We start from the raw sequence: 25,728 nt of genomic DNA on the forward strand, positions 1-25,728 counted from the left end.
CATGTAACTTTTCTCCTTTATTCTTTTATTAAACTAAGAACTAAGATATTTTCATCCATATTCTCAAAGCATTTTATTTACTGTGTGATCGTAAATCTATTTCTATAGGCTTCAGTTAGTAGGTTAAGAAGTTAGTTAAATTAGTACTTGTACACTTTGGCTCGTCTTCTGCACGCGTGGCTATGTAAAGTTCATAATACGGAAAAAATACTTTTTAGAACTATGACAATGATAACTTGCACCCAAATTTGAGTCAGAGAAATTTAAAATATCTGCAAATTACAAACTAGAATTGCGTTTTCAAAGTCGGAAATTACTCATTCTTCTGCCACATAAAACTTTCCAAAAAATTTTTGCATGTGGAACTTCGATCCGTAAATTATTGTGCAGTAAAGAAATACATGAAGGTTGGGGATTCTTTTCGAATATACAGTAAGTTTCAAATGCAGAGTAAAACTTTATCTAGCTTGAATATTGCTTTTTCCCTTGACAATTTGAAAAATAAAGTTAGATTATGGAGAACGGTAAAGATTGGATTTTAAGTTTATCAGTCTTATTTAAGTACTTTCTGATGTTATGTAAAATTTGAAATGTTCTTGGAAATGATGGTAACATTCTGAATGAACAAGAAGGAATGATTCAGTCAAGAAAACTAAATATTAGGCTTTTGTAGTGCGTTGTGTTAAATATTCTAAACAGATTATACCAGACTACCAGATTAAAAATTACAGATACTCAAGTTTGGACTCCAATTAAAAGTTAACCAGTTGAACCACATAAGAACGAGTTACATCAAAAGTCAGCTTATTCAATCCTGTGTCAATCTATACTTGCCATTTTTTTTATTATGCTTTTTATTTTTATCGTCACGAGAACAAAATAGGATTTTATTTTAGTTTGGCAAAATATTGCTCTCTTTGAAATTCTATAAATAAAGAACAGGTATTTTTTTATTTATATATGATATATTTTATTTATTTATTATCCAAACTCCAATATCCATAATTTATAAACCAATAGTACTCCTGTGACGTTCTGTGAGACCCGTAGTACCTCAGAGGCCTCTGTCGATCTCCGTTGGGGAGTTGTTAGCACAGCGCACTACGATGCCAGGGGTCCCAGGTTCGAATCTAATAGGGTAAGACATTGATTTGTCCTTAATGAGAAAATTGAGAATTTAGGAAATGTGATATATGTGGAAACAAATATTGATTGATTGATTTGCTTCATTTTACTTCACTTCTTGTGCCACTTTTGGCTAATTTACGAAGATAGGAATGAGTGATGAAATGATTGAATTCATGAATGGACACTCAAAAACATCCATGCCCAGGACAGGATTCGAACTCGGACCCCTGGCATTGATGCACTATGTGCTAACCACTACGCCACTGAGACTGGCTTGTGGAAGCAAGGAAAGAGAACGACGGAGGGAGGGGAAACTACTGCTTATGGGTTTTTCTTTCATATTTAAAAAAAAGACAGAAAAGCGAAAATAAACCAAATCTGTCAATCAACTTTCTTTGTACCTCTTTCACTATGCAATTCTTCTTTAGCATGCAACGTTTTTATTAAAATCATAATACGATTTATGAAATGATTAAATCTGAAATGCTAACGGACAACCTTCTTTGCAATATATCGATCAGGTTTCAGAAACATGAATTTTTACAATACGTTTGCATGTGAAATTTTTCCCCTTTTAAAAGTAGCATGTTTTAATTATGTTACTAATCATTAAAGGAATACCTCAATACTATCCCGAAGTACGATAATTAATAATTCCCCCTCCTCAAAGTAATAAAGCACTTTCCCTCTCTGATCCTCGCATAGAAATTATAGCGGCCGTTTGTTTCGGCCAAGACCCGAACATAACCGAAGGGGCCCCGAACTTCCCATATGACGTCACGTGCTCGTGCATGATCGGTAATCTTCGGATGGCCCTACCTTATATATTAAGTTACCTTGATACACCCTGGACTGCATTTTGCAGACGAACGAGGCTCTGGCGACTGGCCCTGGCCAGTATAATTCTGTGTTGTCCTGTGTCTTGTCCTTATGTGTGCTGAGTGTCTCTTTACAGCCTCAGCTTTTAACCGAAGTCAGAATATTTTAATATTTTAGTTACGACACGACATTACAGTTATGTTTATTTTACTTCTGTTAACCTAAGTCAGAATATTTTAGTCTTCCAACGTTACACTTATGTTATTAGTTACATTTTAGTTCAGGCAAGGAGCTGGACCCCGTATAAAGTGTGGTGGAAAATAGCCTAAGTGCTGACGCACCCAAAATTTTAAATTCAAATTCAAATTATTGGAAGACAAGGATTATATTGGGATCATACGGACAGGAAGGACATATTTAGGGGGGATCCAGGGGTCCGGACCCCCCGAAACACTCACCAAGTACTAAAATTAAGTAATGAAAATAGTAGTATTTGTTGCATAATCGATGGTTATTAATTTCCTCTGAACTTTTTAGAGGGCAAGTATTATATTGGAATCATACGGCTTTGAATAACATTACAAAGAAGATTTATGTACACTACTTCTCAAAATAATATGCATAAAATTTTAACCAGAAACTTACTTTTGTCGAACTGCATGTAACATCATTTTTATTATTCGATAAATATTCAATTATTCACCTATTTGACATTAATTTTATTTGCCAGGGCACTTGTTTTTATGTAAATTAATCCGATCTTAACTACAGGTAATCTACGTAATGAATATGTGCTGTTATATCTCTATTCTTATACAGTCTTTTTACCTATTCGTGTAATAATAATATAATATAAATGTATGTATTTTAATTAGTAATAATTTGATTTATAATTACTTTAATATAAACATTATTATTATTCCTGAGACACTTGGTTTGGACCCCCCCGAAACATATTTCTAGATACGTGCTTGCCATGACTGTACATCGTATGAAATTAGTTTTCGTGTTTTAAGTCCACTTTATGCACATAAGGCTAATCGGAACTGGACCTACAGTTTAAAGTGGGATCCAAACCACTATGTGCCTCCACCGGGTATCGAACCCAGGATCCCTTGATTACAAGGTGACGACATTACTACTACGTCATTGGGGAGGCCATATAAAATTAATTAGTTTATATTTAAATTTATCTACATAAACTAGATTAACATAGGATTTGATTGTTGATACTTTTTCTTTTCAGCTCGTTTTTCCATAGAGGAAATGAAATTGAAATGGGATGGTGCTGGAATTTCCTCTCAATCTACAGAAATACCTAAGTTTCACCACAAGTTTTGTTACACAGCTGATACATTCTTACAACCATCTACAAAAGGTATGCTGCCTTACTTAATATGCAATCAGTTAAATTAGGTTTCATGTATAATTGCAAAATCTTACATGAGAACTAGCTCTTTGGTAACATTATTATAATACGTTTTTGTTATTTATTGTAGTAGTAGCTGCAGCATGTAAGAATTTTAATCAGGGTTGTTAAAGATTCAGGAACCCATGAATTCTAATGAGTTCTGTAACAGGACCAGAACCTTTTTTCTTGCACAATTTAAATCTGGTCCAAGTTGTGTAGTTTTTCATTTCAATACGGAAATTGGACCGTATTTAAAATGTTCCTGGACTGAATTGAAATAATTTACAGATGAAAAGGTTCCTTGTGATCCAGAACCCATTTACACTTGATGATTTCCTCCCCTGGACTGAAATTAAATATATTTATAATTCCTGGACCTTTACCAACCCTGATTTTGAAAATATGATTTGATAAAAATTTTGGGATTTAAAAGTCATGCATTTGTGGCTTCTAATCACAAACCATGAGAGTAACTTACATCAGTTGGTGCAGTGTCTGACTGCCATGCAGAAGACCCTAGCTTGATTCTCAGGGGAAGAATTTTTAATTTTTCGAACAATGTTTCTACAGAAGGTTGCTTTTGAGTTCTCTCCGAGTACCTGGAAACAACCCTGGTGGGGTAAAGGTGGCCGGAATCAGTAATGCAGGAATGTTTTTTATTTGGGTCAGTGCAAAGTTCAAGTTCCACATAAACATGGGCCATTCCATTTTAGAATGGGCCACATAGCTCTTAATTTTAAAATGAAATTTGCATAACCTTGTACTGCCAAGAAAGAAAAAGCTGTATTCATAAAATAATTTTAATTTTTTAAAAAAAAACATTTTGGCTAGTTTCAAGATAGTTTTTAACAGGTTTTAGAAACATGCACAATTCTGGAACAGATAAACCCTAAGCTTCATTCCATCATTTTGAAGTCATCGTAACAAACTTTTACCTCATCATAAAGTTTTCCAAGAGCACAGATCAGGTGAGGTAAATAGTACCACTAAATAGGTTCACTGTGCTTATGGTTCTTTTGGAATAGAGTGATAATATAGACAAAATAAACTTTTTGCATTTAATTCAGCACCTGGAGTGAAAACTATTAGCTAGGAAGATGTTTGAACGAACCTTGAGGTTAGCTGGAGGGACACTTTGCTAAAATATTGCTAGCTGGGCACATTCCCCATCACTTTGAATGCAGGTTGAATGCAGAACTTGAGGCAAGTTGGTGATTCAGGGCCTGGATTTTGATGACCTAAAAATCTTTGAAAAATGACCTTTAAAATGACAACAAAAATCCTGTAAAATGACCTAAAATCTTTGAAAAATGACCCAAAAATTTAACAAAACTCAATCTGCTTATTGAAAATAGTATATACAGGGTGTATACAAACATGTGTCAGAAACTTTAGGGATTTCTTCGTGACATCAAAACATAACAAAAAGTTCATATGAACATGGGTCCGCAAATCCTTCGTTAGGGAGGTATGAAAGGAAATAATATTCATATCACAAAAATGAGACATTGACCAAACACATTTACATGTATGAAAGGATTTAATATTCATGGCACAAAAATGATACATTTACCAAACACATTGCCATTTACAAAAATTGCTCGAAGTGACCACCTCCTGCTTCCATGCATCGCCTGAGCCTGCGGTCCATACTTTGCCGTACGTTGCGGAAAACTCCTGGTGTGTTCCTTATTTGGTCAAATCCATGTTGGATATGCTCCCTCAGAACATCGACATTGGGTACGGGAGTTGAATACACCAAGGATTTTAAATGTCCCAAAAGGGAAAAAAATCCATTGGGTTTAAATCTGGCTATCTTGCAGGCCATGCAATGGATCCCCCGCCACCAATCCATCTGTTCGGAAACTAGTTATCGAGAAACTAGCGAACTATCCGTGTAAAATACGGTGGAGCACCATCGTGCATAAACCACATTCGTTGGATGACGTCTAGAGGTATATCATCAAGTAAATGCAGCAACTCAAGTCTGAGAAACTGTTGATATGTTTGTCCAGTCAGACGTTTCGGAAAGAAGTAGGAACCAATGAGATGATCATGAATGATTCCACCGCACACATTGAGGCTGAGCCTCTGTTGATGTTTGTCTTGTCGCACTACATGAGGGTTTTCATAAGCCCAGATGTGATTGTTATGATAATTGAAGATCCCATCACGTGAAAAGCCAGCCTCATCAGTGAATAAGGTACATGCTAAGAACTGCAGAAACACGGCACACTGCCCAAACATGCGTTGACAGAAATTTATTCGTGGCTGAAAGTCTGCCTCATTTAATCCTTGCACCCGTTGAAGGTGATACGGGTACAGAAAATTTTCATGCAGAATGTTACAGATCGTCATGTGATTAACACCTTCCCTTCTCGCAATTGTCCTTGTACTCGTTGATGGAGTTTTATCCACAGTCCGAAGAAACCGTTCTTATATCGCGTGGTCTCCAACCATCTGCAACTCTCTTCTTAAATGTGCCTGTCTCTCGCAAGCGTTGGTGCAGTCGTACAAACGTTCGTGCACAAGGTAACTGCCTTCCAGGGTAACGTTCAGCATAACGTTGACGTGCTCCGCCCGCATTCCCATCTTCTAGGCCGTACATGTAGTGCATATCCGTCATTTCAGACACTGAATAGATAGTTGTGATGTGTTGTGATGGAATTTACTGTAAAACCGAACAAACGCCAATCAGACAAAAAACAAAAACAAATGCCATGCCCAACTGTACACAAGAAAGTGAGTACAAATGAACATTTGAGGTACATTACACAACCAGGAGTCACTACAGGGAATTCCTTTCATACCTCCCTAACGAAGGATTTGCGGACCCATGTTCATATGAACTTTTTGTTATGTTTTGATGTCACGAAGAAATCCCTAAAGTTTCTGACACATGTTTGTATACACCCTGTATATTCCAAGACAAACAATTTAACAATTTCTTCTTCACCTTGGTGTGTTGTACGGACTGTGAATAAGAAACTTGACAATGTTGCAGGGCTTTGTTGTGCTGGTAGTTAAACACAGAGGAAGTACCGCAAGATAACATTCAGACAAAACAGAAATTGTTGAACTTCTTATGTTTCACCATGCAATCACACAATTTTTTTTTTTTAAAAAAATGACCTAAAAATGACGCAAAATTTTAAAAAAATTGTAAAAAAATTACCCCAAAAATTACATTTCTTCAACCTGAGGAGGGTGTTCAGGATATCTGTACTAGTTAGCAATGTCTATGTTGCACCAGTTAAAAGATGAAATGTCAACAAAATACAGGCCCTGGTGATGATAATATATTTTGCTTGATGACTCCAAGAGTATTGCATGGAAATTAACGTAATTGTCCATATATAACTAGAACCTCATGCTAGAATAGAATACACAAGATTGTTGCAACAATTTTATGTAAAGCACATAGAACAATTTACATAACAGTGTAAAAGTCAGCAACTTGTTTGAAGGGGTGGGTAAGTTGACAACTTATGTGGGATAAGATGAAAAACAGCAACTCTGAGATGAATGAAGAATGGTAATATATTATCAAAGAAGGTAATATACAAAATGTGCTACCACTTGAACATGTAGTAGCCCTAAAACAATGAAAAAAGTAAAATTAAAAAAAAATAAACAGAGGAATGTCAGATCATTTGATAACTGACGAAGGACTAATTAATAGTTTTGTATCATAATTTTACATATTTGATTTATCAGTTTGCATTTATGTGCTATTTATGTGCTGTCATTCAATCTTCTTATTTTACATTCGCCAGAGATTTAATGTTTTGAGCTGCATGTTTTTGTTTTCTCTTAAAAGAACCGTGCAAAAATGCTTCATGGGAAACGAGCCGTTTTCAAATGGAGAATTTGAAGCAGGGAGAGAGGGTAGAGATGGAAGTAGGATGGCATTGAATTCCTACAGCCATGTCTTTTCCGGCTTGGTTCGATTCGGCGTGGCAGCAGTACATGCAATGTCAGTTGCAGTCATGGCACCATGGACATTAGAGCATCGTGTGTTCGCATATGACAGTTTCGTGAAAGTGGCAAGTCGATTATTCAAACACAGTGTTCTTTTGGTTCAATTTCAATATTGGGCATCATAGGTCCATTCCAAATCATTGTGTAAGATTTGCCGTACTGTGCTTTCACTCAGTCTCAATTTGACAGCATGTTGCCAAGCAGAACAGATTTGACACCCTGTGATGGCCTCTCTCACTCTTTCCACATTCTCCGAGGTTTGAGCATTGCAACAGGACCAGGTGGGTTTGTCTTGATTACAGTTCTGCATGTTCAAAACACTGTAACATCTCAAGATTGTATTGTGACTTGGAATGGACCCATAATTGAAACAGCACTGAAAGAACTGCTGTGTTTCAATAATCGGCTCACACCTTTTTACGAAACTGTTGTATGCAAAAACACAATGTTCTAATGTCCACAGCGCGACTGGCATTGCATGTACTGCTGCTATGCTAAGCCAAGCCGAAAATGGCATGGTCCAATGAGTTCAGTGCCACCCTACTTCCATATCTACTCTTTCTCCCAGCTTCACATTTTCCATTTGAAAATCATCCTTTTCCCATGATGCACCCTGTATTTGGGTTGATTTTACTCTTGCTGAATAGTTGACATTCTTACTTTTGGGGCCACAGACCCATCTTTGATCCCCAGTATGAATGTTCAAAAATTTTGGTCTTCATCCAATACTATGACACTTTGGTAGCTACTTAAAAGAATATTTAGCCATGGGGTGAAACTTCATTTATATTTATAAAACATGTACACTTCTGTTCACAGAAAGTGGCACACTCGTTTGAGTTGAAGTCCAGCTTCAGGTCTGGCAGTACAGCTGAAGTAAGTGTTTGGAAACCAGCAGTGTTGCTTACTATCAAACATTTTAACCACATACAGGGAATTTTGTCTCTCTCAGACTCAAAGAAAAGGGCTAACAGATAGATTGCAGCGTAAATATTAATTTACTGGACTGTCCACTTCTACATTGAAAGTAATGTAAATGCGAAAAATTCGTGAAAAATATATTTGAAAAAAATGCATATTTGACATTCCTGAACAAGTGGTTATCATAATGCGTTAGAATGCGAGGGCCCTGGGTTCGAATTTGGCCTGAGCATTGTTCTTCTTGAGTCTCTCTTCATCATTGCAAGTAGCCAAAAATAGAAGAAAAGAAATACTAAACAATGAAAAAGAAAAAGCAATTTGAATAAGCGAGGCGAAAATAGTGCTCTTGTAATTCTTGAAAATGAAGCAAAGAAAGAAAAAAAAGAACTTATGTTTCTTTCGGAAAAAGTGTTATCCTAGCCTGCGAGAAGGCTTGAAGAATATATAAACTCCTTCCCCATCCACTTTGGCAAACATAATCACAAAGTCGCACTCAATATGTGATGGGAAAAATAATAGAAATCCGAAGCAAGAAGAGTTTATGTCACAGCCAGGGAGGCACATGAGAGGAGGTATCCCTCCCCCACAAACACACACAAATCAGTCATCCAGGCTATTAACAATAAGTCAATGGTTGTCCTCTCATTTAACTTTAACAGTAAATGGAATTTTCGTAAATGAAAATTGTCGGGCTTTCCTTTTTTACACCTGCACGTTGGTTTCTTAATGGAGCAAGAAAATAGAATTGTGACTTGTAAAATCATTACCGGCTGAATGAATTTCTCCGTAGATTCCAGAATAATGGCTTTGCTTTTTTAAATAAATAGTTTAAAAATAGTATAATGTATGTGCCATTGGTTAATAAGATTCCTCGTCACATAGCAGAATCCGCTATGTTGATGAAAGCTAGAACACGATTATCATTTTGGGTTGGACACACTGACTTTCCACAAAAGCACAACTTTGCAACGTTTTCCTTCATTATCATGCACAAGCTTGACTTGTATTCTGTCAGCAATGTGCACAGCACACAAACACTATCTGATGAAGCGTATTGCTTTCAAATGAATATAATTATCGAGAAGCTACATCAAAAGTTTTGAGCTGGAGAGGAAAAGATGCAATCTTACGGGGAAATTACCTGAATAGCTTGGTTTCTTCACCATGGTTTGTGGCCATGTCGGTTGAAGGCCAGCTTTGTAAGCTGAAATCCTAGGTTTGATTTCCTTTCATGGTTGCTTTTTTTTTTTTACCAACTTGTAACACATTAATTATTTCATTGTCTATGTATTTATATAAAGAAATCCAGAAAAACAAGAATCCCATACTTAAAGACCACTACAAAAAATATGTAATTACTCTCAGGAAGGTAATAAACGATGCTAAGAAATTGGCCATTGCAGATAAAATATGCAAATCTGCTAATAAATCAAAGAAACTTTGGGAAATTGTTAATGATGAAACTGGTAAGAAAACAAAGAACGTGAATGAAAAGATAGAAATTATGGCTGATGGAGAGAAAATAAGCAATCCCCTTGATGTAGCACAAATTTTTAATACATACTTTGTGAACATTCCCAATACCGTAAATAAAAATGCAGTAATCTCTACACCTAGATTAAGAACATATTTCAACAGTCCCAGAAACACAAACACTATGTTTCTCACACCAGTAACTGAGGGAGAAGTCGAGAAGGTAATTATAAATTTAAAAAATAAGTATTCATCAGGGCCAGATGAATTTTCAAGTTCTCTACTAAAAAAATGTGCGAATAGTATTTTACAACCACTAGTAAGTATTTGCAACACATCTTTAGAAACAGGTATTTTTCCTACCCAGATAGCATGTAAGTTAAGTGCAAGTTTGCACTTGATTTGCATTTCTCTTGCGAGACTTGCTTGGCACTTCAAGTTGAATGCAAGTTCACTGTAAGTGTGCAGGAACCATGAGTTTGCATTTTAAGTGAATATAAGTTTGCAGCAGATGTATAAGTGACAATTTGCATGATACTTGCGTATCACACTTGCATCAAGCCTGGAGTTCAAGTCGTCATTAGAACGTATTGCGTACTCCGAAGGGTGCAACATTTTTACATTTTAGCTATTATTGATGCTTCTTGGCTCAACGCAGAGGTATCTCTCAGCAAGGGGACCGACAGAAGGGGACCAGGGGGCCACTTACCCCTTTGAGATATCTGGAAATATTTCATGGAATTCGAATGGTTAAATTGAAGCGATATTTAATCAAAATAATTTTTTTTCTGTGATTTACATGCTGTAAAGTTTCAGCAATTTGCTACCATGTCCTACAAAATCTTGGGAGACTGTTTTCAGCTTTTATTAGAATCATGTTCACTGCTGTAATGGCATTGGGAAGGGATTTTTTAAATATAATTCTGATTTCCGGTATTGAGAAAATCTCCATTTCCCCGACTAGGTCGTAAATTTTTCGAAATTTCCCAACACTGTGAAAATCTAGAATTGAACTTCCCCCCAAAGTGATTGATTTTGCACATCTGCAATAAAAATTGGCCATTTAAAGAAATTCCAGACCTTTTAAGTGCAGAAACTACGCAAGATTTGGTCACTGTTATATATGATAATTTGGAATTTCTCGACTGTTTGGAATCCCGAACACAGATTCTCGATCTCGCCCCCTCGTTTTGAGGGTGCTGTGATCAGCACCACGCTCCGACCGCCTTTACTCTCTCTCCCAGAGTTGCTCGTTTACCCCGTTACCCATTTATTGTTATTTAACATTTACTCGGCCTATGGGTCACATGTAACCCATAGAAAATATAGGCGTAGTTGGCCGATGGTCACTGGTGCAGGAATCAAAACACAAAAGGCAATAAAAGAGGTTGGGTGGGCTGCGGCCCCAACTTGAACTTTCAATGAAAAAAATCATAAAAATAAGGGAGCTTGCCCCCTCTTCCCCGCTATTTTTGGAAGGGGACGCAAACTTTAGCCTTATTTTCAAAGAATCGTCCTTTCTCAACCGAAAGAAAGTCATTTCATGTTCCTGGGTGAATTACATTATAGAATATGTCTAAAGAGTTCCCATTTTTATGATGTTTTCATTGAAAGTTGGGGGCCGCGGCCCACTCAACCCCTCTTATTGGCTTTGGCGTTTTGATTTCTCCACGGTTGAATGCCCTGTTGTTCTAGCTACAAAGCAAAAGTTATCCGAAGTAGATTGGTCAAATAGTCTACGAGTTATAACATTTTTTGTCAAATAAGTGTACGAATAAGTGCACAACTTCCAATGAAAAATTCATACAAATGGGGAGTTTGCCCCTCTTTCCCCGCTATTTTGGGAAGGAGAGGTAAACTTTAGCCTTATTTTCAAAGAATGGTCCTTTTTAAACCGAATGAAAGTCATTTCATGTTCCTGGGTGCATTACATTATCGAATATGTGAAAAAAAAAACATTTTTATGATTTTTTTCATTGAAAGTTGGGGGCCGCGGCCCTCTTAACCCCTCTTATTGGCTTTGGCGTTTTGATTCCTGCACGACGGCACAGATGATTGGAGTACTATTTTTATATATACTATTCAGATTCTCGTTAAAAGAATATAGGTTAACCCATGATGAAATTAATATGTTCAAGAGAGGGCCACCCCGATGGCGCAGTGGTAGCGTCGTCGCCTTGTAATCAAGGGGTCCCGGGTTCGATACCCGGTGGAGGCACAAGTGGCTCGGATCCCACCTTAAACTGTAGGTCCAGTCCCGATTAGCCTTACTGTGCATAAAGTGGACTTAAAACACTAACTCAAAAATATGCTAAAGATTTATTTGTCATGTAAAATTGGTCATTACTGAAACAAGAATGTGTTTGTCATGTAGAATTGCTCATTAATGAAAGATGAATGCAAACGTACGCACACGGTTTCTTTTGTTTTGTGATGGCGACATGATCACAACTCACAAGTACTTCAAACAAAAATCTTTCGTGTGGTTTATCAAGCCGATTAAACGAAAAAGAGAAGAATTTTGTGACCACTAAGGTAAGTAAATAATTATACAGTTCATAAGTAATAATTAAAACTGGTTTTAAACAATTCAGTAAAAACGCACAGCTATGTGAGATACGAAACAATACCGTATATATTTTCACAATATTAGCATTGTCTGGGAAAATGACAGAAATGATAATAAAAAATAATATTGCATTTATTTAGCGGGCGAGGTTCTTTTATGGCTTTTTTTGTTAAGTCAAGTAGTTAGATTAGATTGCTCTTAAAAAGAAAGAAAAAAATCAGCTGGATATGTACGCATGGCTTAGATCATGCAGTTAAAATCTGAGACTTTTTAAATTTCAACGGTGTTCATGATATATAAAGTGATTTCATTCGAGATTAATGATGGTAAGAATTGGGTCTCACTGCAGAACATGTTCCTCTACGTAGACGAACAAAATTTATATTCCCTGAAAGTACGTACATTTTGCTTCCATTTTCCGGTGTTATTTTTCCGATTAGTTTTATATTTTTGTGCGAAAACATGTTTTTCCTGCTACTAAAAGCAATGCATTTCTCGGCTCATTTCTCCATTCGTGTCCATATTGTTTACGCATAGTTTCTTTCATTATTTGAGACGAGGAATGCCTACAAGGTTAGGTTAGGCCTGTTAGTTAGGTTCCAATAGCATAAATACAATGAAAAATGTTTTTCATGCTACTAAAAGCTATGCATTTCTCCATTCGTTCGCGTCCATATTGTTTACGCACAGTTTTTTTTCATTATTTCGACGAGGAATGCCTACAACGTTAGGTTAGGTTTTGTTAGCATAAATACAATGACAAATTATTATTTAGGCTAAGAGAATTAAACCTAGCTACCTAACAACGTACGCATTTTTTTGCTTTCACTACATTTGTGCAGTGCCACGATTTCAAGAGCGCCCATCCTGAACTCTTATTTCTAGTTTTTTTTTTTTTTCCGAAAATTACACATTTCCGCACCTTGAAAGTTACTTTTCCTGATTAATAACTTCAAACCATTACAATAGAATTAGGAATCGCTTTCCTCCTAAGCAGCCCATATTCTGCAGTCTTACCTTTTTTTTTTACACAATTGGATTCCTATTTATGTCTGGTAACACTTGCTTTGGAATATGAGTGATAACTTATTCCATGCTTTCTGAAGAACGATTTTTTGGTAAATGTATGTTATATCGGAGAGACACTTCTTCATTTCTACAGAAGAAACCACTGACGGAAATGAGTTTCTGTAGCATTTTGAAAGTTCTTGGGGCTAGAGTCTAGTTTACCTCCTTCTTGTCCACTCCTTCTTACCCGTTTACGTCTTTCTTTGCACACTCCTTCTTGCCCGTTTACAAAACCGTGCTAGCAGGCAGCCGGCACTCCGGCATCCGTAGAGTAAGTAAGTTTTTCTTTTTACACTTTCTGTCACTAACCATTCACGGGAACGAGGTATGCCTATGAGGTTAGGTTAGGTTCCATTAGCACTCATTTCACCCCTAAATATGTGCTTCATCATCGAAAAATGTCCTCAGTACGTTCAATCATGCATATCCGGACAACATCGGTTTTTCTCGATTTTCTCCTCCAGGAAATTTTTCCTCGCCTTGGGATTTACTTTGTTGAATTCCTTATAAAATAACCTTTCCAACGATATATGACATGTATTTCTTAGGAAAAGGATGTAAACTAGACTCTTACCATTCTTGGAGGTATTTTCTCACCGTAGAATGCTGCACAACAAGAAATAAGCACTTTTGATATAATAAACTTGCATTTTGTGCAAAGCAACAACATTATGCCATTGTTTCCATTATGTACCTGCAGATGGCCGAGTGTCGGAAGTCATGCAGTCTCGCCAGTGTTTCCAAACGTCCCTTTTTTTACGAGAATTTTTTTTAGCTATGCTTACCTAACCCAACCTAACCTAACCTTGCTGGAAATGGTCCGTGGGGCTATCCGTCAATAGTTCGTGGGGCTATCGTGAACGGTTTTTGGGGCTATCCATCAATGGTTCTTGGGGCTAGCCGTCAACAGTTTGTGGGGCTATCATGAATGGTCTTTGGGGCTATCCGTCAATGATTCGTGGGGCTATCGTGAATGAGTTTTGGGGCTATCCGCCAATGGTTTGTGATGACATAATGAACACGAAAGTTAAGAAGGTGGAAACACTGCATAGCCACTCCAAATCGACAAGACACAAGCCCGACGCGCAATGATCCACAGCTGTGTGAGCCATATTGTGTGTTCTGCAACGAAAGAAAGGAACCAAAAGAATTACTCGTATTGTGAAAATCGTAGTTATTTTCGTGTAAAAAGCATAATGGCACCTTCAACTATGGTACGCAATACACAATTGGTAAGTACGAACCATATGAAACGCAAAATATCTGATTTTAATGTGTCTCCGATATAACAGACATTTACCCAATTTTTTTTGCTTCCGTATACTCCTATGTGATTGTTTGTGAACAGATATTCACTTAATGTAAGCTTGGATACGGGCTACCACTACCATTTACTTCACATGCGTTGGGGACAGAGCTATGATGCTTTCGTTGCTAAGTTAGGCATGTTAAGTTTAGGGCTCTAACATTCACAAACCATCTCTAAATGCTTTCTTTGTTAGGCTAGGTGAGTCAGGTTTATGGGTTTTAGAATTAAAATGACATCACTAAATGCTTCCAATGCATGCTCATGTGACATCTGGTCTCAAGCACGAACCCCCTTTGAGCCTCACATGGAAATCAGCCACAAATGTGTCAGGTATTTTAAGGCACTTCTTAATACTTCTATAAAATTTGGGAACATCGTTAAACATTTGGTACCGTTACCAAATTACTTTACAAGTTCGCTGTGAGAAAAACTTAACTATTTCAGAATTCATTTTAACCCCCAAACTCCATTATTTCCATGCACCAGAAACTTCATATTTTTTTTTAAACCAATCAAATTTTATGCGAGAAATAAATTCAAATGTTATAGAAGGAGCTGGTGACCAAATGTCCACTCTCGAAAATTACGTCTCTTATTATTTTAATAGGTCCATTTTTATGCTTTACACAACATAAATTTAGTGACATGTCTGTTTTGTGTATATTTTGTGTTAACATTAAAGTTGTGTACAGAGGCCTAATTTTCATCTTGATAGATTTAATGCCACTATTGAAATGAGGAACGGACAAATATTGAGCTTCAAAAATAATTGTTTGATGTGACTCTCACTGCATCACCTCCATCGGGATTCTAAGTCTAGACTCTTTGATTACAAGATAATAGTCACAACCAAGTTTTTTCTAACTGTCACTGTTTGGTAATATAAGAGTAACTGTACCTCATTATGTTTAATCTGTACTAACTAATTCTTGATTCTTTTGCAGGTGACAGATAGCTTTCCATTGGAAATGAAATTAGTCAACCTTTTTCCTGTGAGTATAATAGTTTTTGTCCTTTGCTTTAACCTTATATTTCTGGTGATACATGAAATATTTTGGCTTTCTAATATCTGTGCAACCATTTGCAATGACAGTGGCCTTCATGATCACAAGAATTATCCAGATTTACTGTCAAAACCATATTTTCAAAATTAACTCACTGATTCCATGTCATGCACTTTATTGTAACCATGCAAATGGAAAATGGTTAATATTGACAGTAAAAAAAAAGTTTTTGATCTTTGTCAGTTTTTTGCAAAGCTGGTCTGTAAAGTCAGATTTTTTTGTGTTTTTCACTGCAATTTGTAATATGCGATATCGCCCGAACGGATTTCTTCAAATATACAGGAGAAACTACGTACTGAAATCAGTTTCTGTAGCATTGTCGAAGTTCTTCAAGGTATTTTCTTTCGCGGAAACTGAAAAGTTCACCATAGAATGCTGTAGAACAAGGAATAATAACTTTTTATGTAAAGAACTTGCATTTTCTGTAAAGCGACATTATACTGTTGTTTCCATTATGTATGAATTTTTTTTTCTTTTTTTAACTACGCTTACCTAACCTAACCTAGCCAGAAATGAATGGTCCGTGGGGCTATTGTGAATGGTTTTTGGGGCTATCCATCAATGGTTCGTGGGGCTCTCTGTCAATGGCCAGGAAAATGACATATTTTTAAGTATCATTGAAATAAAATTTTATTCATCCTAACCTATGTATATACAGTCACGGACACTTCTGGGTTATAACAATTCCATTAACTTTCAATGGAATCGTTACAACCCACAAGTGTCCATGACTGTGCAAAGTAACCTTGTTATAGAGACATTTTAGGGCATTGACCTGTTGTAACTGCTAAAAAAATTGAATATGATAATTTATGTACAATGTTTTCTTTCTTCTTCTTTTTCATACGAAGTAACTTTTAAGTACTGTTGTGTCAGGGCTGAAGTGTACTGAAGTGTCCCTAAATAATTTAAGTTTCATTTTGTTCGTAAAGTATTGAGTATTTTTTTTCAAGAAACACAAAATGTTATTGTTCCAGGTGCATGCAGGACACTAGCAGTAGTATTGCAAGGGATGAGAAGAACGTGTGGAGAAACCAGGCCAAAACGCACCAAAATAGTGAGTAAGTAGATTTACATTTCTTTTCTGGTTTTATATTCAATAAATACAGAATGTTGAATACATTGTTTTTGACAAACGTGAAATGTTAAATTTAAAAATCGGCTTGGCAAGCACTGGACACTAATTAGTGTAATTCAAATTGTTAAGTATTGTCTGAGTTCTTATCTTGGCAGGAACTGATAGAAGTTATGCAGAGAAACTGTTATCTTTTCATACATATACAGGAGTCCCGGGTTCGAATCCTGGCCTGGGCATGGATATTTGTGAATGTCCATTCATCAATTTCATCATTCATCTCCATGTAAATGTTCTGCACAAAATTCTACAAGACACCAATGAAGGTAGAGAACCTTAGGGTTTTAAAAGCAATTTTAGATTTTAACACCAAAATAGCATTTTATATTTGATTTTGATAAAAACTATGTTTAGTTTTTTTTTTTAAAAAAAAATATTTATTATTAACCCACAAGTACTATGGATGTCAATAATCACACAACAAGTATGGAGGGGTCTGTTCAGACTGCTGTTTTGATTTTGATCTGTAAATTACCTGTTTTACTATTCTCAATTTCTGACGAGTTTTACATTACTTTACATGGTTACAGAAGACTATTTTAAAGCAGCTTTCATTTATTATTTTATAGTTAAAGAAATATAAGTTAATTTATGCAATGAGGAAGAAAATGGGCCAAAAATTGTAACAGTTGTCTTGGGGAAGGGGAGGGGGGAAATTCCAAATTCTTAAAATGTCTATATTTAAGCAGGAGTTCAAAGTTATATGTAATATTTTGCTGAAATTAAAAATTAGTAACGAGCCATTAGAAGGAGAACGTTAAAAAAAAACAACTACTATGGTATGTCTGTTAGACAGTTCACCCAAAATATAATTCAATAAGATTTCGACAGACAAAGGCAAGTGTTCATTTATAGTTGGAGGGGTGTGAGAAATAAGCTAAAAGAAAAATTCAGAGCACTGTGCGAGATGGTAGGTAAGGGTCTTCATTAACATGCTTTATTCCAACTGTGGTGCTCAGAAATGTTACTTTTATTTTAATTCGTGGATTCTAGCTACCAAAGAAATTATTCTGATAGAAAACAATTTTTGACAAAAATATGTTGTAGTTAAAAACAGGAAGTAACAATTATACGCTCATGCTTGTATGTGTATGTATTGGGGTCTCTAGTATCCAAGTATATTGTTTCAATGATAATATTATCACTCTATGAAGCCAGAGAACCTGGGTTCTAATCTCAGCCGGGACATGGATGTTCGTTGTGAGTGTCTTTTAACCAATTTTATCATATCATCAACATTCTCATCTTTATGATTAGCCAAAACTGGCAGAAATGTGAAGTAAAAAAAAAGATTAACACCGCCTAGTAAAAAAAGGTTCAAGGTTGGATGCCTTGAGAGGATGCATGGTAGTTGAGATATAACTTTAAATTGAAGGTTTAGTATCATTTGCTCTATGTGTGTGTGTGTGTAAAATCAGCTTAAAAGAATATGTCGCATTTTATAATACATTGAAAACTGTCACATGTAATCAAAAAAATTAGGAATTCTTGCAATGTTGAAGTAATGAAGTATTGATAATGTCACACCTCTGGAGTACACTGTAAATTCAGCCGTACCCAGAAATGTATTTTTGTGTGTGTTTTTGTTAAAGAAAATATTTTTGGAGTAATGGAACTTGAATTGATGCCACGAATCTTATTTTTTCCACCATTTTTTATTTCAGAAAAATGAAGCTGGAAGCCCACTTAGACTCAACAGGAAGTGATGGAAGAGCCTGACTAAGGACCCCTTACAAGACTGAATGAATACATGATCTGTAAAAACATGAGAAATATAAATAATGAGTTGAAACTACACGTGTGTTATTTTTCTTTTATGCCTACTTACAAGCTACAGGTGAAATTTATTAACTGCAATTTTATTATAAAATGAACAAATGCCACATCTATAACACTACATCCACTTTCACTTTGATCAAATTACAATGATCTGTTTACAACCGCAGGCTGCAAATGTAGTAAAGTCTTGTCCAATATAATTTTGGGGGAAGCGCATTGCTGGATTTGGGTGTAAACTCAAAATGAATATATTTAACTAGAAATTCACTTTCCCTTTGATGAGAGATTTATTCATACTTCTCCGATTAATTAGTCCATATCTTTTGTTTCTTTTTTTTAAAAAAATAGTTCAAGTATTTTCCATGTGTTTAGCTATTTTATTTTCTGCAGCAAATTTATGTATTTTTATTGGAGACTATTAATTAGTTTGATGTGTGCATAAGAATTACAAAATAGTTCGTATATGCTTCATGTACATTTAATGGCATTAAATTTAGTTTTAGACAATTTTTTTTTTTTTTTTTTGTCTTTTTTGCATTTTTCTTCATGTTACTCATTTTATCAATTAGTAGTTAGTGTCAATTTTACATATCATTCGTCCTTAGATTTGGAAATATTGGTTAAAAATGTGACTACTTGGTTCTGTGGTGGGAATATTTACCCTACTGCATGTAGTGGGTCTGAATTAGATGAAGGGCTAGTAGGAAAAAATGGTGTAGTACAGAAAATTATATCAATAGTTACACACACTCATTAGAAACCACATTTTCTAATAAGTATGTGTAACTATTGGTTTAATTTTCTCTGATACACCATTTTTTCCTACTACTACTTTATCTTATTCGGACCCACCACCTGCTGGTGTTAGTTGCCCAGCAAGATTGTGGTCAACTTGCTGCAAGTTTCAACACCTGCCTTGCAAGTTTCAGGTTAACTTCCAGCAAGCCTCAGATCTTTAACACCTACTTTGCAAGTTTCAGGTTAACTTGTAGCAAGCCTTTGAGACTTTAACACCTGCCTTACAAGTTTCATGTTAACTTGCAGCAAGCCTTGAGACTTACCGTGCAAGTTAGCTGCAGGTTACAGTTAGAACTTACTGCAATTTCAAATGTTGGTAATTAGTACCTTTGCTTTCAATTTGCTGCAAATTTACAGACTTGCTCTGAAATTTTCCTGCAAGTTCCCGATACTTGCATTGCAAACTTAATGTGGATTTGAGGTAAGTCTACCTTGCTATCTGGGTAGTGAGTACAAAATAGCAAAAGTGAGACCATTATTCAAGAAAGGCAACAAAGAAGAATGCTCAAACTATAGGCCAATTTCTCTTTTATCGGTCTTCTCTAAAGTAATAGAAATTATGCTAAATAAATTAGTAACTTTCTTAGAAAAATACGACATTTTATCCAAACATCAGTTTGGATACCAAAAAAAGTAAGTCAATATCAGAAGCTATTTTTGAATTTACAAATAACATACTAAAATCGAGAGACAAAAAAATGCATGTGCATGGATTATTTTTAGATTTCAACAAAGCATTTGATTTGGTTCAGCATGACATTGTACTAGATAAAATGGACCATTATGGTATCAGAGGTTTAGCAAAAAAATGGTTCACCTCTTATTTAAAAGACAGATGTCAGTATGTAGATATTAACAAAATCAAATCAGACCAACTGTTCCTCAATGCAGGTGTACCGCAAGGCTCAATTCTAGGACCAGTTTTATTTTTACTCTACATAAATGATCTTCCAGAAACCTTATCAGAGTCTCAAACAATACTTTTTGCGGATGATACAAATATCATAGTAAAAAGCCTGGAATATGAGCAACTTCAAAAGAATTCCATTTCAACAACAACACAACTAAACACCTGGCTAAACAACAACAAGCTTTCCCTGAATGTTAATAAAACATTTCTAATAAATTTCAATCCAGCAAAACAAATAAAAAACTTAAATGTGATTATTAACAATAAAATTCTTAGGAGTATGGATAGACACAAACCTGTCTTGGGACATGCATATTACTAATTTAACTCAAAACTTAAGCAGGCTCTGCTACATGATGAGAATTTTGAGAAATGTTTTAACTTTGAATGATTTAAGGACAGTATATTTTGGACAGATTCAACCTGTACTCACATATGGTATCTCTTTCTGGGGCAGTTCACCCAAAATGCAGAAAATTTTTATTTGGCAAAACCCCTTATTAAAAATTATGAAGAATGTATCCCTCTCAAACCCAACAAAACAAATTTTCAATGAATTTCAAATATTACCTCTTCCATGTTTGTACATATTAGAAACGTTGTACTTTATTCATACAAATTCTAAAATCTTCTCAAAAAATCTGGACATACACAAGTACAACACTCATATGCATAACTCCCTCCACCTTTCTACTGTCTGCACATCCAAAACACATAGTGGTCTAGGATTTCAAGGTGTAAAACTCTATAACAAACTGCCAGAGGAATTCAAGAATCATATTCCAACCAAATTTAAAATAACAGTAAAAAACTTGCTTATGAAGTATTTGTTTTATAGCACAGAGGAGTACTTAGATCATATTTTTCATTAATAGACATAACCTTTGACTTTCCTTGTATTTTTATGTTCACTAATAGTCATATCCTTTGATTTTTCTTCTATTTTCTATGTTATTCCATACTCTCTTATACTTTGTAATATGCATAAGTATGTGTTAATTCCTTTGTACTCAAAATCATACACGTAATTTTATTTTATACTTTTTAATATGCTTAAGTATGTGTTAATTCCTTTGTACTCAAAATTATACATGTAATTGACCTATCTCATATCATAGTGCTATTTGTACTCATATGATCAAGTGGATGGAAATAAATCTTATCTTATCTTATCTTATCAGTGTTTTAAATTGTGATGCGAACCACTATGTGCCTTGGCCAAGTATCGAACAAGGGACTTCCTGATTACAAGTCGTCACACCGATTATAGCATTATATTTTGTTATTGTTAGTGTGGCAAGATGAAAATTAAAATATTACACCCACAGGTCTTCTGACAGTTGAGATAATTTTGAGTGTAAAGCGTGTTGTATTTTCTTCATCTTGTTGCGGCCAAAGCTTGCTACTTACAATAATCGATACTAAAAATGTGTTGTGAAATACAACTGAAGATGAAACGTTCAATATTCTTTGGAAGAAGAATCACTGGAATTAACTGCAAAAACTGTGAGTTATATAGAAATTTTGTTTCGTCGTACATATGCTTGTTTGTTTAAGTTTGGCAATGAAGTCCACTCTATGCACAGCAAGGATAATCGGAACTGGACCTACAGTTTAAAATGGGATCCGAACCACATTTTCCTCTATCAGCAATAGAACTTGGGACATTATCTATGTTCCCTTCTCCTCGTGTAAACGTACACCCAAACATAATAATAATATTCCTTGTCGCAACTGCCAGTCTCCCTCCCACAATCCTACCAGGCTGTCCCAGAAGTCCTGCACCATCAGCACACTGAGCTCTAAGAGGTGAAGTTTGTGAGGATAGGTTGTGCTTCCAGTGAAAGGCTGTTGGCAGGCATAGAGGACATATTCGTGGGATCAAGTGAAGGCACGCACAGCATGTGTAGCGAGTGTTCCCGTTGAAGTTAAAGTGGGCACGATGAGTGAGGACCAAATTGCACTTCGTGCAGTGCTACGTTTTTTATGGAAAAAACGACTAACAGCAAAAGCGGCAGCGGAGAAAATTTGTCGTGTGGAGAACGAAAAAGTGGTGAATCGATCGACAGCTTCCCGTTGGTTTTAAAAATTCACTTCAGGCGATCTACACCTCGAGAATAAGGCTCGCACGGGGTGACCTCCGATGGACATTCACGAGTCTCTGCAGGATGCTGTGAATGCTACACCACAATCCAGCACACGTGGGTTAATAAGAGTGGTTGGGGCATCCAAATCGACAGTAAACCGTCGCTTGCATGACATGGATTACACCAATAAACAACCCCGACAAAGTCCGCAAGAGCTGACAGAGGTGCAGGCCAAGCGCAGAATTGCAAGTTGCCAGACATTGCTACAAAACCTGCGTGATCTTCGTTTTTGGAGGAGAATTGTAACAGGAGACGAGAAGTGGGTGTTTCTGAAAACCCTGATACACGTAAACAGTGGGTGAAAAGAAGATAGGAGGCCGTCGCCCTTGTGAAACAGGACAGATTTGGGAAAAAGCTCATGCTGAGTGTGTGGTGGAATATTGACGGGATTGTCCATTATGAGTTTGTTCCAGAAGGTCATGCTGTAACATGTGAACTGTATTCTGAACAATGACGCCGAATGTATGCCATTCTGAACGGGAAATACCCAGCATTAATGAGGAGGAAGAGGTTACTGCTGTAAAATGACAATGCTCCCAGTCACCGGTCTCGAAGAGTGACCAACACACTAGCTGAGCTTGATGGATTTGAGTTGTTACCTCATCCCGCCTATAGTCTGGAAGTTGCACCATCGGATTATGGTTTGTTTCACTCTCTCTCACATGTCCTGTGTGGTCGGCACTTCAGTTGATATGATGAGGTAAATTCTGCCTGTCGTGAGTTTTTCAATTCTAAACCTGCCACCTGGTATCGCCATCAGATTGAACTGTTGTCGCAGAGATGAGTGAAGGTAATCGAACATGGAGGCCTGTACTTTGCTGAATAAAATCTGTCTTTGTTTCTGATATTCTGTGTTTCATTTTCCCCCTTGTATGGTGCAGGACTTCTGGGACAGCCTGGTACCTAGAGGTTTTTGCTGCAACGTCTGATTCTTTTACATGAAACATTTCTATGAATGTGATAATTGCTATGATATTTGGTACAGTGGTCGCGAAGATATTAACGAACATTCTAGACAGTCGACCACGTCCTGTTATCGTCATACTTTCGTTAATAATACGGGAGAAAAAATACACGTGGAATGCTCTTGGCAACTAAATTTTTGTGTATGAATTAGGTTCATTATTATTATCATCATCATCATCATTTCTTTTAAAGATATACACACTGAAGCATTTGTATTTTGGATATTTACTGTCTCTTTTCTTCAGCTTTAAACTAATCGCGGCGATGATGATAATGATGATTCCATGAAACGACAAGGGGAACCCCACAAAACTTTCTTAGTGTCATCGACATGAGTGTAAGGAAACTTTCAAACCAATGGGACAAGCGACAAGGGATGTTCACACTGTCACGCTAGTGACACACACTTCCAGACTGTAAAATAGCATTCATTACACATGAGGGTCCAAACAGCAAACGACACGTTCATATGGCGTATTTGCGTGCTACTTGTTACTTCGGTCGGAAAGCTCCTTAAAGGAAGGGTGCTCAGACCGAAGCAACGTGCTACAGGGGGAGTTCCCAACTATGTCTATTGGCAAGCATTCGCTGCTATTTGTGCAAACAACAGATAGGCGACACGAAAAACTGCACATTACAACAACAGATCTAGGCGACACGATAAGTCACACATGTCGCTTTGTCACTTGTGCGTCGCTCAAACTGGGCCATTTCCTCAATAGCTTGCAACATGTTGCCGTGGTTTGTTGTTCGTGCATGCGCAATGCAATGAGTTCTTGCTTTAGGGAGATTGCGCACCAAAGCGACAAGGGGCACGCAACACTTATTGCTTGAGGATTTCACCAACTGAACGCTGGCCTGTGCTTCCCGTAATGCCGCTACGATGTGAAATGTTGCTCTTGATTGGCTCGTTTCCAAGCAACATGTGTCGCTTCGGTGTGAAAGTTGCCTTGGACCGAAGGACCATGTCGGTTTGGTGTGAAATCCTCGTATCGTTTGTCGCGTGTCACTTTGGTGTAAAATCTGCTTGAGGAAACGGTGCAGCCAGAGTTGTGTTCCTACAGTTCGAAAGGCTGCATTGATTACAGACTGCTTGCTTCCAAGCAACACATGTGGTTTGTCGCCTCGGTATGAAATATCTCTCAGGATAATATTTATATTCTAATAACATAGAAAAATAAAACTCTAGTACACAATCCAACACCTGATGTCCAGAATCACTTTGCGATGTTTCTGCTTGAGTTACGCATGCTATTTATTTATTAATTTTATTTTACTTTTCTTTCCAAATTAATGTCATTTCGTGACAAATATAACTGTTTCCATCAATTCATGTACCGCCTTTCAAGACAAACAAATCTACATAATATATTCCAAAAACTAACAAATCCGCATTACTTTCATAAGAAAATTAGCACCGACATTGATCACACTGCCATCTATGCTTCTCATCCATCTGGGAAACCAGTTTCTTGGGTCGTTTTCCACACTACGTTATTCAAGGCGCTGTACTAGAGGTGTGGAGTTCTTCAACTGGTAATGGGGTGACGTGGGGTCAGCATGTCGAACCCCCAGACACAGCTACTATATGTAGGTAGATATATATACACACAAGTGGGTGTATGGGTGCACGTTCGCTTCTTTATCACAATTTTTTGTATGGCAATTGTCACATCAAAATATGCTTTCCCTCTGAGATTTTCGTTATTACTGTATAATTAAAAAAAAAAAAACGGGAGGGAGAATAATGTATGTTAATTTCATGAACTAAGATTGTTAATGCAAACTTTCTATATAATGACTTCAGTATCCGAAATTTACCCTGTGTTCAAAACTATTCATGTAATGTGACACCGTGGGATCCCATTTCGAATTAACACATTTTTGGTTTTAAACAACTAGAGAGAGGCTGTTGTGTGGCACAGTGATATGCATATTGTGTCAACTGCATTACTTTAACTCTATTTTAAATAGTGAAAGCGGAAAGCCATTTCCTATCTGCTGCAAACGTGTGGCCACGCAATCAGACAAACGTAATTTGCACACACATATGGAAACTTCTACTCAGGTTATGGCATTTCATTCTTCTGCATAAGAAAAAAAAAAAACCCTGAACCTACCAGGGTTCGAACTTACGAATGGAGATTATCTGTTCCTTTTACAAAAGTGAAGCACCACGACGCATGCGCTCTATATAGAGACCACGTTGCTCGCAGTTGGGTGCCTGCTTTATGAGGCTGGCTGATGGAC

The 25,728-nt window shown here is 36.5% G+C and overlaps 1 protein-coding gene and 1 long non-coding RNA gene across 2 annotated transcripts in view; both read left to right on the forward strand.

The window, feature by feature from the left end:
- The window catches only part of LOC145998345 (acetylcholine-gated chloride channel subunit acc-2-like), a 58,507-nt gene that overhangs the window by 20,379 nt on the left and 12,400 nt on the right, over positions 1-25,728 (forward strand). Inside the window, exon 5 of the mRNA XM_083134751.1 lies at positions 3,194-3,325. Within this exon, the coding sequence (XP_082990877.1) occupies positions 3,194-3,325 (132 nt within the window). The remainder of the gene's footprint in view (positions 1-3,193; positions 3,326-25,728) is intronic.
- On the forward strand, positions 12,180-18,612 carry LOC145998504 (uncharacterized). Its single transcript, XR_014443323.1, has 4 exons — positions 12,180-12,268; positions 15,624-15,671; positions 16,721-16,804; positions 18,543-18,612. It is a non-coding gene; the product is annotated as an uncharacterized LOC145998504 (long non-coding RNA).

The sequence above is a fragment of the Lepisma saccharinum genome, chromosome 14, assembly GCF_977018435.1.
Source record: "Lepisma saccharinum chromosome 14, izLepSacc3.1, whole genome shotgun sequence".
NCBI lineage: Eukaryota > Metazoa > Arthropoda > Insecta > Zygentoma > Lepismatidae > Lepisma > Lepisma saccharinum.